Below are 19,373 nucleotides of genomic sequence, written 5' to 3'. Positions count from 1 at the left end.
GTGCACAGGGGTTGAATAAGAGTAACTGTGGCTGGGCATGGTGGCGCACACCTTTAATCCCAGCACTTGGGAGGCAGAGGCAGGCAGGTCACTGTGAGTTCGAGGACAGCATGGTCTCAAAGCGAGTCCAGGACAGCCAGGGCTAACACAGGCTAGGCTTACTACTCCAGAGTGGGTGTGTGGCTTTTCACCCATGTTCACCCATCAGGCTGTCAAGGTCGGCCACCTCCTGACTCCTTCACAGCCTCAAATAGGCAGGGAGTGAGCAGACCTCCTCACACAGGAGAAACATAGGAGAGATATTTATTACCAGGCTATAACTTATGAGGCAGTGGGTGGGGCGGGGAGAGCCCAGCAGTCACGTTTTGGGCATTTGCCCTTTCTCTCTGTCTTCCTGAGCTTGTATTCGGAGCTCCTCATCTAGACGTTCTTTTGCACGGACAACCTAAGAGGAGGAGGAAGATCAGGCTCTGACAGTCTCTTGCTCTTTGTCTGAATGGAGCACTTTCCTTGTCCCAGACTCAAACAACCTCCCTAGAGAACAGTAGACTGCCAGCATTCAAACAACTTTCAGTAGCACCCAAGGTAGGAGGGGAAGCCTGTGGTGACCTTTCCTCAAGAGAGTTCAGAAGCACTCACCTTTGACTGCAGGTAGAAGGAACCACCCACGGACTTATCATTCACCTTAAATAGGTGTTCATAATTCTGCAGGGAGATGAGACAGTGAACGTTAGTCTCTGGGGGAGACATAAAAGAAGGCTGATGACAAGAGAAGTTAAAGGATCTGATCTCTGACCCATATGTCATGCAGGAAGCTGCTGTGACCACAAGGATATGAGAAAGATATGGAGATGGCTCAGCTGTTAGAGCTAGGTGCCATGTCTCTGTAGTTGTGCTGCCTGGGGCTTTTCATGCTCCCACTAGCTGTGGTCAGAGCTTCCACACCTGCCCTCTTCTGCCTGCCTGCATACCACCACCCCATCGTAGACCAGGACCTCACCTTCTGGACCTCCTCAGGGCTCAGCTTGGAGATGTTGAGGATCTGCTGGGCTTCCTGGAGGCTGAGGCCAGAGAGATTGGATGCAGCTGCAGACTGGTGCCCAGCACGACCCCGAGCATTAGCAGCTGCCTGGCTTGCTGTGGACACAGGGGTGACTGCTTAGCTCCCTTGGGGCCAAGAGCCTCCCCCAGACCTTCTAAGTGACATGGAAGAAACAGTTTGCCCAGAAATGGCAAGTGCTCCAAACTAAAGGCTAGGATAAGCCCAGACTGTGCTCTTGGGCCCTAAACCTAGACCACAAGATGACTCGCCCCTCTTCCTTGTCCTGGAGCCTAGCAGATGGGGAGCTTTAAGCTACTTTGGAGACTAGAGTGAAGCTGCAGTCAGGGGAGGACCAATAGCTTGTGTCAGAGCCTCCACAACTGGCCTAGCCAATGCCCTAGCTATCAGCAGACTGCCCCTGGTGACTGATTTCTTTTGGTGACCTTAGAATCAAGAGCCAGCAAAATTAAAGGGCCAGATAATAAACATTTTAACTTTGCAGCCAGTAAGTCTGCTGAAATTATTCAGCTCTTGAAAGCAGCCAGATGTGACTGACTGTCCTACTTTACTTAGCAAAGTGGACTGCGAAAAAGGCCTGCTCGCCCTGGACACTAACCAGGACTCACTGAAAACAAACTTTCCCTGTACACTGCCTACCATGGCAAAGCACTCCAGGCCACCTAAGCCATAGAACTCTACCCAAGAGAGATCCCTTCATTCACAACTGACAACCCACAGGTAAAATTGGGCAGGGGCCCCCAGCATGCAGCAAGATACTTACCTGCAAACTCCTGCCTCAGGGCCCGGGCAAAGGCTCTGCCCACCACCTGTACACCCATCACAATGATCTGGGCCAGGTACTTGGCCTGCAGGCAAAAGAGGCACCTTGTAGATGGCTATTGAGTGGGGCTCTAAGGACTACCTCCTCTAAACTTCCTTTCTTTGGGGGCTCGAGATACTCCCAGAGGCAGACTGGTTCCCTTTGGCCTTCAGGAAAGACTGTGAGGGATGAAGACACTAACTTTGGGAAGAAACTGGTTTGAGAGCTAGTGTACAGGGCAGTCCAGACTGCCACCAGTTTAATCTGATCCAAGGCCTCTGATAGCTCCCCCTGTGCTTTTGAAACGGCTTGGTCTAGCCTTTATATTACCAGGAAAAACACATATCCAACCCTACTCCCCTATGACTTGGGATCTGTCCATGGAAATAACAAAATCACTAAAGGTCTGAGTGTGGTGGTACCATTGTAGAATCACGGCCTTGGAGAGGCTGGGGCAGGGTGATCATGAGCCTCTATTTCATAGTCAAACCTTGTCTAACCCAAACAAATAGGGGCCAAGAAGATGGCTTAGCAGTTAGGAGTTGCTTGCTCTTACAATCACAAGGACCCGAGTTGAGATCCCAGTATCTATATATAAGCCAGGTATGGTCCTGTCCTGTGTATACCTGCTGTTCAAACATTAAGTACGGTGGAGACAAGAGGACCACTGGGTCTTCCTGCCTACTACCTAGCCAGAACGAAGTGTTCCAGTTCAGAGAGAGCCCTATCTCAAGGGGAAAAGGTGGAGTGGCAAAAAGCACACACACACACACACACACTATACAAAGGAACAAAAATGGGGAAGGTTAAGGGTCTACTTAGAATGTTAGCTAAGTGCTCACAAGGAATTCAGATAATGAACACAGCAAGGCAGGAGGAACCCAGCAACTGGAAGAATGTGGTCATCTGTTAAGCTATGGGGTTCACAGATCTATTCAATTAATATAGTTTTGGACAAAGACACACAGGACTCAATCCCTGTTTTCAAAGCAGGCTAGACAGCCACTGTCCAAGAAAAACCAACTCCAGCAGGGCATGGCTACTCAGGTCCTAACACTACATAAATCAAAGTCACACGGAGGCCCTAGGGAGCCTAAGACTTGATCAGCAGTGGAGTTTATTGAGGGAATAGTCAGATATGGAGTAGAGGTTCTAAGGAGAAGATAGTATTTCTCCTAGGCTGGGTCCTAAGGTGCAGGTGGAACCATGTCAGTGAGCCACAAGTGAAGGAGGTAAGTCTGAGATTGGATACCCTGGGAATATCCTCAGCTGGATCTGAGTTCAAGGACAGACCCTGATCTAGAAAGTTCCAAGATGGCCAGATCTACATAGAAACCCAGAAAGGTCTCTATGACAGAAACAAAGCAAAACTGAGGCTATAACTGGAAAACTGCCCCCACCCCTGCACACTTTAAGCCAAAGAGGCAAGTGGCCTGTTGTACCAGCGTCTAGAGTACAGTGCTGCAGAGAAAGCAGGAGTGCGCTTGGTTTTAGCCAGAAGGCCTAGAAGCTATTAGGGAAGGCAAAACTGGCCTGCAGAGGCTCACCAGCCACCTGCCCATGTTTCTGCAGAGGTGTTCCTAGAGTGATACAGCATTTATGCAGGCCTATTAACTCCTGTACCCATCCCAGCCTTCTGACCCTGATCAAATTCTCAACTCTCAAGTGCCTCAGTTTCCTGACAAGTGTGAATAACATGCCTGGCACAGAGCCTAAATGACATGGCAAGTGATTAGCAAGTATTGGTTTCTATGTATTATTATTTTTTCATAAAAATTTGTCACTAGGGCAAATACAGAGAAACCCTGTCACGGAAAGAAAAAATTTTCACTGGGCGTGGTGGCGGATGCCTGTATTTCCAGCACTCTGGGATGGATCTCTAAGTTAGAGGCCAGCTTGGTCTACAAAGCAAGTCCAATACAGCCAGGGCTACACAGAGAAACCCTGTCTCTAAAACAATAAATAAATAAAAATGTGTCAATGGCCAGGAAGTGCAAGCCTGGTGTCTCATGCCTTAATCCCAGTATTCTGGAGGCAGAGGCAGGAGGACAGCCACAAGTTCAAGGTCACCTTCGTCTACAGAGTAAATTCCAGGCTAGCTAGCATTATATAAGAAGTCCTGTTTGTTAAAACAAGAAAACCAACCAAGCAATCAAAAACAAAACAACAAACCCAGAGTTTCTTCTTCTTTTTTGTTTTTGGTTTTTCCAGACAGGGTTTCTCTGTGTAGCCTTGGCTGCCCTGGACTCACTTTGTAGACCAGGCTGGCCTTGAACTCACAGAGATCCACCTGCCTCTCAGAGTTTCTTGCAGTCGAGGTAAAATCTACAAAGCATAGTTGTCCTCTGGGAGCTGTGCAGCAAGCAGCAATGAATGGGAAGGAGCTAGGCCAAGACTGCCCTCCACAGACCCCACCTTTGCCTCTCACTAGCTTTGTAGCCTTGGACAAATTACTCATTTTAAGCTGCAAAATGGAGAGAATACTATATTCCCTTCAGGAAGGGTGTGAGGCCCTGGGAGGCAATCAATACAAAATCCAGTGGACAGACAGCAGGGTCGTAGAGTCAGAGCAACAGCTGGCTTTGCTCCCAGACCAGACCCTGCTTGCTGTTAATGGTCTAGCAGTCCTGTTGTTCACAGCTGGAGATTTCTGGAGTACAGAGCTCTACCTACAGCCCACTCCAAGGGTTTTCTTTTCTTTTCTTTCTTTCTTCTTCTTTTTTTGTTTTGTTTTTGTTTTTGTTTATTTTTTGAGACAGGGTTTCTGTGTAGCCTTGGCGGTCCTGGACTCACTTTGTAGACCAGGCTGGCCTTGAACTCACAGCGATCCGCCTGCCTCTGCCTCCCAAGTGCTAAGATTAAAGGTGTGCACCACCAAGCCCAACCTACTGCAAGGGTTTTCAAACAGCTACTATCAAAGCCCCTCCAAGAAGGCCCCAAACAACTATCTCACTGACAGGCCTCAGGATCTCAAGCCAAGAACAACTAGCTCACTGTGGTGAGCAGCTTCAGGCCCAGCAGGAGCTGAAGGCAGGAGTCACAGCCACAGGCCTCCAACTCTGAAACCCACCGCTAGCAACACACAACCTTTCCCAACTGGGAAGCAATATGGCACAAAGGACCTCAGACAAGGTTTGTGGGCAGCAGTCCCAAAAACGATGCTTAAGTCATGGCCGTGCATCAGGAGGGGCCCAGCTTTCAGGTCTGTATTCACTGTTCTCCCAGTACAGTGGAAGGGCCTGGGTGTAAAGCAAGACTGACAACCACAGGAAGGAACTCAGGACATCACTAGGACCCTGCAAATAGTTCCTGGTGTCATAGCTAGGCAGGAGGAAGGTCAGGACTACACAGTGGCATTTATGACAGTGTTTCTGGGTCCCCAGAGGCCTGCACAGCTGGTACCCATTACATACTTGAACGAGCAGGACAGTCCAGGGACCAACACTTCCACCAAGACACTCGTAGCTCTGCGTGGCCAAAGCTGCAGCCTCATACTCCCCACTCCCCAGGCAGGGAGTCCATATGCCTCCAGAGCTGAGGAGAGGTTCTGGTGGCTGCTCCCCCGCCCTCTCCTTCCACAGTGGCCACGCCGTTCTGGAAGCCCATGCTTCCTTATGCTTTGTCCTTCTCACTGTTGTGAGTCCCTTCACTAGGAATGTCCTCCTTCCTAGCTAGACACTGCCGAGACTCAGCGTTGCCAAGGCATGGCAGTGGCAGAGCACACCGGCATCTAGTAGTTCTGAAGTTCTGAAGCAGGAAGACCTCATGCTGGCCTGGAGTCTGAGACTGGCACGAGGTACAATGCAAAACAGTACGCCAACCCAAAACCTCAAACTACACTATAACCTGACTTCCAGGTGAGAATCTCCTAGCTCCTCCCACTTCTACCTTCCAGCACTACTTTCTTTTCCTCTTTTAGCAGTATTACTGGGGATTGAACCTAAGGCCTCCCCTGTGGCGGGCAAGCATTATAACAATGAGCTCTGTGCACCCTCAGCCCTCGTTACTAAAGTGTGCAGGTGGCCCTGGAACTCACGAACTCCTAATCTTCCTGCCTCAACCTCCCAAGTGTAAGCCACCAGCTGAGAGAGGTTTAAATTCAATGTGGAGGATGCACGGTAAGGACCCAATTCCATGAGGAAGCAGCACGGGTCCTCTCACTAAATGGCGGTGATCTAATTACAAGGCAAGAATAATGTGGTGGCAAATGTGTAGTCTCAGAATGTGAACAAAGCTGGGGTCAAAACCAGCCTCTGATTCCTGCAGGAAAGACAAGCCTAGAAAGTCAAGGTCTCTGAGCTCCAGATCCCTTAAGTGTAGAAGGGAGACGGCGGCGGCGAAGGATTAAATGACAGACTACACAAAGCCTAGGCTCTAGGCATCGCAACTGTAAGCAGTTAACTGCTACCTTCCCATTATTAAACAGGAGGCTCTCCAGCCGGGTGTGGTGGCGCACATTTCTAATGGGGATCGGGAAGCAGAGGCAAACGCATCTCACTGAGTTTAAAGCCAGCCTGGTCTACTACATAGGGCGTTCCAGGCAGGTCAAGGCTACCCAGTATCAGACTGACAGACAGACAGACAGACAGACAGGGTCCCCCAACCCAACCGCCTTCCAATCACTTAGGGGCAAACCTCAAGAACCTGCAGGCAAGTTCTAGGTGCCAATGGAATGCCGCAGACGCTCAGTCTTCCAGGTCTACCACTTTCGAGGACGAGCCAACTGTCAAACGCGGGACTAAAAACCAAGCGACGTCACTGACATCGCCCCTAGGAGCCGGCCCACCCCGAATGCCCCTCCTCCACTGCCCACAGCGGCTCGCGGACGCCGCGGCACGCCAACCGGGCCTCGGTTCTCCGACCCGCGGTCAGAGCGGCCAGGGTCGCCAACGACCTGAGACACCGCGCCGCGCCACGGACCCTGCTTCCTGTGCGGTCCGCGGGCGGCTCGTGGCATCCGGGCCCGCCAACCTCTGACTCGACCTCCCTTCCCGAACACCCCCATTCCGGGCCTCACCATGGCGGCCGCTCCACCTCAGGGGAACGGGTGCCGCTTCCCGACCCGGTGGTGGGTCAGAGGTCAAGGGAGACCGCAGGGCGCGTGCGCGAGGCCGCGACGCGTTTCCAGGGGGCGTGGCCCTGGCGGCACAGTAATGTGGGCGGAGCCTGACTCGGGATCTGAGGATAGGGCGGGCGATGGGCAGCCCCAGACAGGGTGCAGTTGGGTGGCCTTGGGCCTGGTGCGAGAAGTTGTTTCTTCCCTTCAATTCCCCCAATCATTTTAGAAGAAGCCATGACATGAAATAAGCCAAAGTAATATAGTGTTGGATGTCAAATTCTCTGGAATATTTAAGAAAACTAGGGGGCAGGCGGGCGTGGTGGCAAATGCCTTTAATCCCACACTTCGGAGGCTCTGTAAATTCAAGGCCAGCCTGGTCTACAAAGTGAGCACGAAGATTTAGAAGGACGAAGGTGTACTTTAAACACTTTATTTTCTGTTGTTCTGATTTTTGTTTTTGTTTTTCAAGACAGGGCGTCTCTGTGTAGCCTTGGCTGTCCTGGACTCGCTTTGTAGACCAGGCTGGCCTCGAACTCACAGAGATCCACCTGTCTCTGCTGCCCAAGGGCTGGGATTAAAGGCGTGCGCCACCACTGCTTGGCTGATTCTGGAATCTTTATGTTGAAGGTGATCATGTTGCCAGGTTTGGTTTCTATTTAAGCGTCTCTGCTTGGCTTGCAAAGCGTTCAAGTCCTCATAAGGCCTTGTCTGGTCTGTGTGTCACCCAACATTCAGCACCAAACAGCTCCACCTTCTGCAGCACACAATTCCGTTCTGCCATCAGCACCATCCGGTTCAGAACATCCCGACCCGGTGGTCCTGTCCCTAGCCTGGACACTACTCATTTGCATTTTGTGTCTGTGGGTTTGTTCTGAACGTTCCATAGAATCAGAACTACATGTGGTCTTTTGTCACTAGCTTATTCCTTTATGCTCCAATCGTTTGTTGTTTTTTTTCCTTTTCTTCCCTCTGCCCCCACCCCCAAGCTCTCATCCTCTACGAAGCACTTCTCAGCCTGTGGTTCTCAACTTCTAGCTCCAAAAGCGTTTACATTGGGATTCATTAGGTAGCACCATTACAGTTATAATGTAACGACCAAAGTTAACTTTATGGTTGGGGGTCACGACAACATGAGGAACTATACTATAAAGGGCCACAGCATTAGGAAGGTTGAGAACCATTGCTCTATCACACAACTCTTCTTTTTACCTTTATTATGCATTGGTATGCCTTCCCACTTCTCAGAGTATGGGCCCCCAGTGTGCAGCACATTCATGTCTTTACCCTTTGCTATCAGCACCTGGAAGCCATCTGGCATGCAATGCACACTTATAAATGTTTGGAGAATGGATTTAAGTCAGATTCCTTCAACCTTCCTAATGCTGCAACCCTTTATACAGTTCATCCTGTTGTGGTGACCCCAACCATAAGATTCTTTTCTTTCTTTCTTTTTTTTTTTTTTTTAAGATTTATTTATTTATTATGTATACAGCATTCCGCCTGCAGGCCAGAAGAGATGGTTGTGAGCCACCATGTGGTTGCTGGGAATTGAACTCATGACCTTTGGAAGAGCAGCCAGTGCTCTTAACCGCTGAGCCATCTCTCCAGCGCCCATAAGATTATTTTTGCTGTTACTTCCTAACTGTAGTTTTGCTACTGTCATGAGCTGTAATGTTAATATCTGTGTCTTCTGATGGTCTTGGGCATCCTGTGAAAGGGTCATTCGACTCTCCCAAGGGGGTCATGACCCACAGAGTGCTAACCACTGCCCATCCTTCCTTCCTTTCCTCTAGCTCTCCAGATTCTCTCTTCCCTGGGTACACAGCTTAACTTCCTTTTGCTTGCTCTTGGCTCCTTCAGATCTTAGTCTTCATTTTCAAAGAATAAACATCCCAGCTGGGTGTGGCAGCGCAGGTCTTTAATCCCAGCTCTCGGGAGGCAGAGGCAGGTGGATCCCTGTGAGTTCAAGGCCAGCCTGGTCTACAAAGTGAGTCCAGGACAATCAAGGCTACACAGAGAAACCCTGTCTCAAAACAAACAAACAAAACAAAACAAAAAGAAAAGAACACGCATCTCCTCCTCGGGCCCTGCCACCCTGCTTGCCCCTGCACCCAAGCCAGTTCTGGTCATTTCCCTCACTTTGCTTTCCTATGCTTTGTGTGGCTCCTTAGTACAGCAAAGCTATAGTCAACTGCAGCTACATCTCTCCTGTTCATTACAAAGGAAACACAGCAAAGGAAGACTAGTCTGAAGAGGAGCCAGAACCAAAGCGCCTTCACTCACATTCCTGCCTCCTTCTTTCTCTAGATTCCCAGAGAGCAGAGCAGCACAAGAGGCAGACAGCTTAGAAAAGTTTAATTGCTGAAAACACCCAGAGCGTGTATAGGCTGGCTGTTGTGGGTTCACATCACTGTAAAGAGGCTGTTAGCTCCATGAGACCCTTTCTCCTGACCTCAAGTCAGGAAAAGCAGGGCAAATGGTCCTAGGCCCGTGAGAAGAAAGCTGCTCCCAACAGCCTGGTGGGGGACCAGCCCCCAGGGTCCGGGACTGGAGCTGGTGCAGTAGGCAAGATGGTTGGCATGTAGTAACCGAAGATGTTAGATGAACCCAGGACGAACACAAGGAGAGACAGGGCATCCAGAGCTGGCCCACACATGCTACTCACATCCACCTCCCACCCATGGTGTCACATGCTAACAGGCAGCTGAAGAGAGACAGGTGGCCCCAGCAGGCAGAGGAGGAAACAGTCCCTGGTGTTGCAGTGGGCCCAGTAGCAGTGCAAGTACCTGAGGCCTGCAGGAAACCCAGGCCTTCAGCTGGATGTGTCTGCCAGCGCCAGAACAGCACTGTCCAGTTTGCAGAGATGTAAGGTGTGGAGGGGGCACAGGTAGTTCTAAGAGGTGGCAGTGGCAGCTGAGGCTAGCGTTTAGGGGTGCCTGGTCCTAGTCCTGTGGTGAGAAACCAGGAAGTAGGAGTTAAGAGGGCCTGGGAGGGGGCTGGAGAGATGGTTCAGAGGTTAAGAACACTGTCTGCTCTTCCAAAGGTCCTGAGTTCAATTCCCGGCAACCACACAGTGGCTCACAACCATCTACAATGAGATCTGGTGCCCTCTTCTAGTGTGCGGGCACACATGTGGGTAGAATACTATATAAATAATAAATCTCAAAAATAAAAAATAAAAAAAGAGGGCCTGGGAAGTTAGGCTATATGCCAATGGTTCTGGAGGGGCAGTGTTGTTGGCTAAGGAGGCTGGGTCCAAGTGTCACTCACCCACTCGTCTTCATCCACTCCTTCAAAGGAATCCTGGGGCAGTGGGTCTTCCCGGTTCCCCAGCTTTGCCACCATGGCATTCAGCAGCTGTGAAAACAGGCAAGAGAGGCACTAAAGGAAATGACTTTCTGACCTAAAGAACTTAAAACTCCAGTTTTAATCCCAACAATGCTAAAAAGAGCCGTTTCAGTTGGAACTAAGTTGATGGGATTTCATTGTAAAAACACAGCAAAACGGGGTCAGAGACAAGAGCATGTAGCCTGTGGTACCTGACACAGGAACTGCTGTCTGCACTGCCTCAGAGGCTCAACTGAACACCATGATCACCATGGGCCTAGGTCTCCAATCTTTAACTCTGGCTGGGTTGGAGTTGCCCTCCCTGCTTCCTGTGCCCTGTGGGCAGCAATGCAGGCCTGGGTGTGGCCCCTCCCCACAGTCTGATGTGGAGACAAGTGTGACACATGGTTTGCCTTGCCATCTGGGTTGGGGCTGGTGACCCGGCAGGTAACCAAGCACACGGAGGACTCCACCTACATCGAATAGCAAGCCCTCCTCAAGGCCCACCTCTTCCTTCTTTTGTTGGTCAGACTTCTCTTCCAAGTACTGTGCTGATGATGGGGCTCTTCGGGCAGGGGCTTCACGGGGAGCTTGGCTCACTGGGGTGAAGCAAGGACAGTCATCAAAGAAGGCCCTGTTTAGAATCAACTCCCCAAGTGATTCTTTGGCAGAGATCAAAGAAGTAGCATTAACAAGTATTTTGTTTGTTTGTTTGCTTTTTCGAACAGGGTTTTTCTGTGTTAGCCTTGACTGTTCTGGACTCACTTTGTAGACCAGGCTGACCTCGAACTCACAGTGATCTGCCTGCCTCTGCCTCCCGAGTTCTGGGATTAAAGGCATGCACCACCACACCTGGCCATTAACAAGTGTTAAGTCCCTGTTCACAAGGCTTGCCCAAAGTACCAGGGTACCAGGGTATATAAGAGTACTACATGTGTTGAGTGTTTGATAGATCGTGTGTGTGTGTGTGTGTGTGTGTGTGTGTGTGTGTGTGTGTATGTATGTGTGTGTGCATATATACATATGTACTAGGATAAAACACAGGCCACAGAACTTGCTCTCCAGGGGTTCAGAGACTGGGTCTGGAGACATGTCCGGCATCATTAGGAGAGCCAGGTCTTGATATGACAGCAGGAATGAAGGACTATACTTGGGCCTTCTGCTCCTTCCTTCCACCCCTGTCCAAATCCCCCTCCCCTGTTGTCTCCCCATTTTATTCCTTACTCTACCTGGGGTCATGCCAGGGGGCTGCAAACTCAGCAGCTGGGGCTGTCCATTAGCACCCTGCAGCCAGGCTTTGGCATCGAGTACTGGCTCCCAGCTCACAGCTGTGTCCGGGAACACATCATCCTGGAAAAACTCTTTCTGCAGAGGGGGAAGGGGCTATCCTGAGACACTGACCAGGGACCCAGGACACATAAGCCCTGAGGCCTGACACCCCCCCCCACACACACACACTGGCATTCACATGCTTTGCAGAATTTCAGTAGAATATGAAGGCAGATGTTCCCAAAAAGCAGATAGTGGGGAGGTATAGGTGAAAGAACAGATAAGAACCTAAGTTTCTGGGTCCCTGACCAGCCACAAAAAGAGGAGATTGAATCCTTGACCCAAACACACCCTGACTCGGGGCAGTCGGAAAGCAACAGGCTCCAAGGAGGTCTGGCGTAGCCGCAGGCATCGGGCAAACTCCACTTCCCGAATGTCACACTCAGTCTTGGGCAGAAGGATAAAGCCCTAGGGGGAGTGAGGAAGTAGATGGTAGAGCTAAGAGCTCCTGGTTTACAGTGTATCCTAGGGTAGCATAATTACCTAGGCCAGGACCATGGCCTGTGCTTTGGAAGCTGTGGTGGTTTGAGAGAGACCGGCCCCCACAGGCTCATATATTTGAATTCTTGGTTCTCAGATTTGCTGAGGACTAGGAGGTGTGGTCTTGCTGGAAGATGTGTGTCACGGTGAACGGACTTTGAGGTTAGCTCTCCCTCTCTCTCTACCTGCTGCCACCCTCCCTGCTGTGATGGTCACAAACTCACCCTCTGAAACAGTACACAAGCCCACAATTCAATGTGCTCTTATCTATGTTGCCTTGGTCATAGTTTCTCTTCACAGCAACAGAAAAGTAGCTAAGACAGTAGTGGTGTGCTGTCAGTGGGACAACTAGTGCCTTTAATGGCAGAAGACCAGACATGTAGCATTGGCCTATTTCTACAGAAGACAAAGTCCTACCATGTACTACTTTAAGCAGTTGAGAAGAGAAATAGAGAAGCATGCCATATGCTACCATGGGACAGGTCCTCTGCAAGAGTTTAATTCACGTACAGACCATGTTAAGATAAGCAAGCAACTGGACAGAATTTGTCTCCTTAGGTTTCTTTGCTTGACTGAGACAGAGTTTCCCTCTAGCACCTAGCTTGGTCTCAACTCAATCTTCCTACCTTGGCCTCCAGAGTGCTGGTATGACAAGTACGTGCCATCATGCCTGGTTCATTTAACTTGACCTTATATATTTAGTTTTTAGTAATGGCTGAATATAAGCCAGCTTTCAAAATTCCTAGACTATTCCAGTCAGTTTTACTGGCTACAGGGCACGGCTCTAGACTCCTTTGACCCCCCACTGGCTCTTGCACTTCCACATATGGCCACGAGGGGGCATAGGATCCTTGCAGTCCAACTTGGGGACAGATGGTTCAGCAGTGAGGATGACATCACCTTGTGAGGGTCAGGTGATGTGAAGCTGTTGCACTCCAAGAAGAAAGGGGCCTCCGGGAGTACCTCATACAGGAACACACGGGTGTCACCCTGGGGAGCGGAGGGTAGGGTATGAAAGTGAAGCAGCCAGCTACACTAGACCCTGCCCCACACCCAGTCAGGCCATAGCGTCCAACCTTGCCAGTGAGAAGCACCAGGCCGGTGTCAGGGTCATAGCTGGGAAGCAGGGTTGAGGGAGCTACATCGAGCCCCAGCACTGCAGAAGGGCCTTCTGCCAGGCCATCAGCTGTGTACAACTGCAGCTGACGCTCACTTCGGCTGCCAGAGAGTCAGGGGGAGAAAAGATCCAGAGGTGAAAAGGCCTGGGGTAGGGCAAAAATTCCCACAGGGACTCTGCTCCTTTCTGGGCTGGAAAAGCCTCAGGGCCAGCAGTCAGGAGAAATGAGTCTAGCCCAAAGAACTGGCCTGGCTGGGGAAACAGTGTCCAGCCTTTCTTCTCGGGCTTCAGTGACCTAGGTCATAGGATCACTTCTTTGGGAGGCCCTCCCCAACCCATCATCCAAAGTACCTGATGCTGTACCCCCCCTCCCAGCCCCTGCCCCCTCAGGCCTCTCCTGCAGGCCGGGTATGTTCCCTGTGCTTTACCTGGTCTCCATTAGATGTGGGTTCCTGGGCCTGGCCTCACCTTCCGAATCCCATTAATACTTATTCCCTGTCCAACATTTCCTCCCACCCGACTGGCCAACTGCCCATCTATTCGTCTATCTAATCATTCACCAACTCACCTGCTTACCCATCATTCCATGTGTCCACTGACCCACTTATCTATATTATCTACCGACCCCTTAGTCGCTCATCCTTCCATTTAACCATGCGTGATCCTGGATCTGAGGGGTGGGAGAGGTTTTTTGTTTGTTTGTTTGTTACTGTTTTGTTTTGAGACAAGTCTTCTCTATTCTGTAGTCCTGGCTGTCCTCGAACTCCTTATCTATGCAGTCCTCAAACTCACAAGAGACCTGCCTGTGCCGGGACTTAAGGCGTACACTACCACGCCTGGCTGTGGGAACAGTTTTTGCAAGCCTGACAGATGTTGTGACCGTGGGAAAAGGGAAATCGGATAGCTGACAAAGCCTGGGGACGGTCGTCCCTAAGTCCTCACCTGTCAAAGCCAGATACCAGCAGACAGCGACCATCACACACCCAGACAACGCGGGCTCCGCGGCCACCTTCAGGCCCTGGGCCTTCCTGTTGCGGTACATCACACGAAACTCAGTCAATGACCCCTCCCAATGGGTAGAAGGGACCTTTCACCTTTAGCCCGAAGGTGCTTACCTGCAGGGATGCAGAGATGCTCCAAGGCTCATAGACCATGAACCTTTCCCCCACAGGACTACGTGCTTACCTGCATGGGTACAGGGCTGCTCCGGGGCTCATAGACCCGCACGTGCCCATCCTTGCACACAGTGGCCAGCTGCTGCCCATCTGGACTCCAGGCCAAGCTAAAAATCTGGAGACAGACAACGGCGTAAGAGGCGGCCTCTCGGGTGGAGAGCACTGCCTGCTCTTCCACAGGACCCTTGTTCAATTCCCAGCACCCACATGCAGCTCAACACCTGTCTGTAACTCCTGTTCTAGGGGACCTGACACCCTCACAAGACACATATGAAGTCAAGACACCAATGTACATAAATTAAAAATAAATAATTAAAAAAAAAAAACAAAAAGAGGTGGCCTCTCTCCTTTCATGGATGGCCCCTGCCACTGTAGCTGTCCTACCTGGTCCTGATGGCCCTGCAGCCTCAGGCGCTCAGTCCCAGCCTGAAGGTCCCAGATGCGAATGGTTAGGTCATAGGAAGAGGAAGCCAATATGTCAGCAGCCAGGGGGTGGAAGCGCAGAGAGTAAATCTTTTCTGTGTGGCCTGGAGAGGATCAGGAAGTGATGCTGAGTCCCTGGGAAGCCACTGCCTCAACTGGCTCTATCTGGCAGGGCCTTCTAACCTGTGAGCACAGTCTCCGGTGTGGTGAGAACATTCGTGAGACCATCAAAGGGCACTCGCCACAGTCGGATCCGGGCGTCCTCCCCAGCTGTGGAAAGAGGAATGTCTCTGTACTGCAGGGCCAGAGACACCTGGCTTCCCCGGCCACTCAGGGCCTGGAACTTTCTCTCAATCCTGGGCACTCAGGTTCCTTACCCACGGCCAGACGGTGTGGGTCAAAGGGATCCCAGGCCAGATCCATCACAGCTGTCCCATTCTGCAGTGTGGGCAATGCTGTGTCAGGCAGGCGGCCTGGCTTCTGTAGCTGTGGGAGGAATCCCCACCCCAAGGCACATCAGAACCAGGCAAGAAAGCCAGTCTCAGGAAACAGACAGCCCCACTGTTGGGTGGCCCAAGCCCTCTGCCTTAGCCAACTTGTGCTGAGCCCCAAAGTGTCAGAAAGTGAGGGCATAGCAGCGTGGAGTGGTGGAAGGCGCTCAGGCTGCTTGGGTTTGAATTCTGCTCCACTTACAAAGCTGTGTGACAAGGTCAGATCACTACACCTCTCTGAACTTCTTCACTCTGATCTGAAAGATGGGGATAGTAACAGCACCTACCACACAAGGCAGCTGGGGTGCTTAGAGGTGACATTGGCAGGTGCCTCACGCAACCCAGTGAGTTAGGGTAGACCCTTAGTGTCCTGGTCTTGCCCACTACAGGGACCCAAAGGGTAACTCTGGTAGGGCAGGACCCTTACCTCAAGCACAGCTACCTGCCCACCACTGCTGAGCAGGGGAACAGCCACCCGCAGCCGATTAGCACAGAAGCCATCGCTTTCACCAGGTGTTGTGAGGTTGAGTCCCTTAAGATTGGTGACGTGGCTGTCTCGGTGGAGGATGCTGCCCTGAGCATGGCGGAATTTAGAGCTGGGGCCTGGTGGGTGGTGGGGACACAAATGAGTGTGAGGATGTTGTGTCTGTGCATCCTGCACCTGGTGTTGACCACCTACTGCCCTCATCTCTGGGAGGAGCCTGGTGTGGACCCAGGTGGGCCTCTGTGGGGCTGGCACACATAGTGCATCCAAAAAGCTTGCCCATGTTCCTCTACAGCCTGAAAACCAATGGTCCTAGTGGCACAAGCCTGGTTTAGTGCACAGAAGGTCTCCCGTCAGGGTTGGTGGACAGAGGGACGAGGCTAGGGTTGGGGGCAGACAGGGTCCTTCTGCCCCGAGTAGCTTACCCAACAGACTCTGAAGTGACCTCTGACTGGGGCTGGTACCAATGCCGCTGGTGCTGGAGAGTGAAGGCCCCACACTGGATGGCGTGGAGGGCGAGATCAGTGAGCTAGGAGGGGAAGAGAAGCCCTCCTGGAGAGAAGGATGTGGTCAGCCAACGGTCCCTGGGTGCACTAACCAAGCAGAAAGGGGACAGATGGCCAATTCCTGGGCCAGTGCTCTGGGCTCTTCTGAACTTCAGGACAACGGGCTGGGCATGAGCCTGCTGAAGTGCGAGTCAGGCGGCAGTTGAAAGGAGCAAATGAATGAGATTTAAGCCATGGGGACAGACGTGCCTGCTCATGCCTCCCGGTTTTGTGGGGTGCTGTGCCAGGAGTTATAGCTGCCACCACTTCAACAACAGCCCTGCTTCTTTAACACCTGCTCAGCTTAGAATACGATGCTGAGGTCTTGACTATGCACACTCCTCCATCTCTGTTATGCCTGACAGCTAGAGACCATAAAGGTGGTTTGGCAGGCGAATAGAACATGCCTCTTGACCACTTCAATACCCCACTGTGGTGTGTCTTTAGCTGGAGGGGAGGTGGCTTGGTACTTACACTTGGGTCTGTGTCGGCTCTGGGCATCTCTGCAGGCTGGGCCATGTTGGGGGGTGGCTCCATAGGGGGCACCAGAGAGGAGATGAAGCTGGGGTGGGGCCCGTTGGCTGGGTTGAGGCTGACCTTCTGTACCTGTGGGCAGGCAGGCCATTGAGGGAGGCACATGCTGCTAGGTGTGAAGGGGACCCTTGGAGGGGTAGACACGAGATTAAGAACCAAATGGAGCTCCCCGGGGGTTGTTGAGGAGGCACACGCGGCAAGCTTGGCCCTACCTGTTGGTTGTCCCCAGCCCACCAGGTGTGGGCATCAGAAGCAGGCACAGAGCCAGCTGTATCTGGAAACAGGTCCTCATGGAACTCCACAGCCTGGTGAGGGACAGGTAGCCAGTTAGTGAGGCCCAAGATCTTCCAGGTCCCCAATCCCTTGTCCTGGTGGGCCCCTTTCACTCACTTTTCGGGGCACGTGGTGGCTGATGGGTACGATGGCTGTGTCACTCAGCTGCAGGACTTGGAGCACCTCACAACTCATGACAGCCAGTGCTCGCCGGGGGACAAGGGTTGCCCCTCGCAGTACACTCTCCAGAATGCACTGGGTCACTGTCAAGGACACCACAGGGGACAGTTAGTGAGGGAAGAAAACCGGTGGCAGTGGCGGGGTGGCAAGGAGGGCAAGAGCTCACCTGGACTCAGCGCAGGCTGCTGTGGAGTCACCTCGTAGCAGTACAGCTGATTTTCACCCTGAAACAAGTGCAGATCCAGCCCTTGATTCTGCTGGGTGCCGAGCTGCACCGTGGCCGACTTTCCCTCACTTGCTCATTATTTTATGTAGTGAGCACCAGGGAACTACATCAGCATTTATGGCATGCTAAGAGCAGACCAACCCTGGGGTCGTTGTCCTGAGGATGACCTAGAGGTCATGCCATCTCAGTTGCCCAGGTGAAGACAGCACAGGACTGGGCTGCACTGTTCTCACTTGCTCTTTTGGGGACAGCAAGGAAGAACACAGCACAAGGGCCTAAATTCTGAGTAGTGTACATGGAGGGCAGGGGGTGAGGCGATCCAGCTTTCTGCTCACCTTTCCTGCCAGGACCAACAGCCCAGAGTCTGGATCCAGCAGGGGTATCAGAGACCTGGGGAGAGAGGGACAGTGGGATGGATGATAGGGAGACGTTGGCAGGAAGGCTGCATGACCTCAGATCACGGACCTGGAAGGTCCTTCTAGCTGTATCTAGCTGGTCCCCAAATCCTCAATCCCTTCTGCTGGTAACTGCCCATATACTAAGCACCCCACACTCATCCAGCTGTTCAGCTGTTCAGCTGCCCCTGCTGGCTCGCACTGCCCCTGGGCGTTGGGGACTCAGGCCAGGCCCTAGCCTAGGCACTCATACATACATAACGTCCTGTATTGCTTCAGCCAGCCTAGGCCACCCACACAGGCAAGGAGGTTAGGTGCTCCAACTAGGGACCCTCTGACCTCCAGTGCAACCAAGGCAGAGTTGAGGCCACTCTAGCCATTGCAGGGACAGAGGGGTACCATCTCCTCTGTCATCCTACATCCTAGAGGCTCAGGTGGCACTCCATGCTGACTCTGACTCCCTGCACCCGGCTGAGCGAGGCAATAGGGGAAAAGGCCCCTGAAGCTGCCGGGCTTCCCTGGGATGCCCCAAGCTAGAGGCCAGTAGGAAGGACATTGTGGGTCATGGTGGGAGGGAGAGGGTTAGGGCAGGCTGGGAGCCTGACACCACAGCAGTGTCAGTCCAAGGACAACTTTTTGTTTGGTTGGTCTTTTTGGTTTTTCAAGACAGGGTTTCTCTGTGTATCCTTGGCTGGCCTCAAACTCACAGCGATCCGCCTGCCTCTGCCTCCCGAGTGCTGGGATTAAAGGCGGGCACCACCACGCCCGCAAGGCCAACTTTTTTACTGGCCAAGAACTCCCACCTCCCCTCTCTGGGCCCCGGAGGCCCTTGACATGAAGTCCCAGGCCCAAGAAGAGCACCACCTTCCATTGACCTCCTACAGGGGGAGTGGCATCCAAGAGAGCTCCAGAGCTTTCTGGTTTTTTTTTTTTTTTTTTTTGTTTTTCAAGACAGGGTTTCTCTGGGTAGCCTTGGCCATCCTGGACTCACTTTGTAGACCAGGCTGGCCTCGAACTCACATTGATCGCTTGCCTCTGCCCCCTGAGTGCTGGGATTAAAGGCGAGCATCACTACCCAGATCAGAAGCTTCGTTGTTGACTCTGGTTTCCCTGCCTGCTGTTGTAGTTGTGGTTCTTTTTTTTTTTTTTTTTTTTTTTTTTTTTTTTTTTTGGTTTTTCAAGACAGGGTTTCTCTGTGTAGCCTTGGCCATCCTGGACTCACTTTGTAGACTAGGCTAGCCTCGAACTCACAGCAATCCGCCTGCCTCTGCCTCCCGAGTGCTGGGCTTAAAGGCGTGCGCCACCACGCCCGGCTCTGGTTATTTTTTGAGACAGGCTTTCTTTGTATAGCCCTGGCTGATCCTCTTGCCTCTGCCTTCCAAGTACTGGGATTAAGGGCTTGTGCCACTACTCCTGGCTGTGAGAACTTATCACTTGCTCCTGATCTTGGTCTCTGGCACAGTCCCAAACAGT

At 52.0% G+C, this 19,373-nt stretch overlaps 1 protein-coding gene across 2 annotated transcripts in view; it reads right to left on the bottom strand.

Moving 5' to 3' along the window:
* Positions 1-280: 280 nt before the first annotated feature.
* Positions 281-19,373, bottom strand: part of LOC127208716 (mitochondrial import inner membrane translocase subunit TIM16) — a 64,783-nt gene continuing 45,690 nt past the window's right edge. The window contains exons 10-31 of one of the 2 annotated variants that reach the window (XM_051168249.1): positions 17,841-17,895; positions 17,446-17,503; positions 17,217-17,362; positions 17,039-17,131; positions 16,767-16,898; positions 16,173-16,299; positions 15,691-15,866; positions 15,150-15,258; positions 14,956-15,042; positions 14,734-14,876; positions 14,360-14,464; positions 14,117-14,202; positions 13,134-13,275; positions 12,958-13,047; positions 11,869-11,985; positions 11,478-11,613; positions 10,756-10,847; positions 10,192-10,278; positions 1,824-1,908; positions 1,001-1,137; positions 640-705; positions 281-445 (exon numbers count right to left, since the gene is read on the bottom strand). In XM_051168249.1, coding sequence (XP_051024206.1) covers positions 359-445; positions 640-705; positions 1,001-1,137; positions 1,824-1,908; positions 10,192-10,278; positions 10,756-10,847; positions 11,478-11,613; positions 11,869-11,985; positions 12,958-13,047; positions 13,134-13,275; positions 14,117-14,202; positions 14,360-14,464; positions 14,734-14,876; positions 14,956-15,042; positions 15,150-15,258; positions 15,691-15,866; positions 16,173-16,299; positions 16,767-16,898; positions 17,039-17,131; positions 17,217-17,362; positions 17,446-17,503; positions 17,841-17,895 — 2,356 coding nt within the window. In that variant the 3' untranslated portion in view covers positions 281-358. Of the gene's footprint in view, positions 446-639; positions 706-1,000; positions 1,138-1,823; positions 1,909-6,879; positions 7,025-10,191; positions 10,279-10,755; positions 10,848-11,477; positions 11,614-11,868; positions 11,986-12,957; positions 13,048-13,133; positions 13,276-14,116; positions 14,203-14,359; positions 14,465-14,733; positions 14,877-14,955; positions 15,043-15,149; positions 15,259-15,690; positions 15,867-16,172; positions 16,300-16,766; positions 16,899-17,038; positions 17,132-17,216; positions 17,363-17,445; positions 17,504-17,840; positions 17,896-19,373 lie in introns of those variants that run through there. The other variant, XM_051168248.1, reaches the window with a different exon arrangement.

Source organism: Acomys russatus, chromosome 25, assembly GCF_903995435.1.
Source record: "Acomys russatus chromosome 25, mAcoRus1.1, whole genome shotgun sequence".
NCBI classification, from domain to species: domain Eukaryota; kingdom Metazoa; phylum Chordata; class Mammalia; order Rodentia; family Muridae; genus Acomys; species Acomys russatus.
Note: the sequence above shows the minus strand (reverse complement) of the source record. Positions and strands in the feature narration are given on the sequence as shown.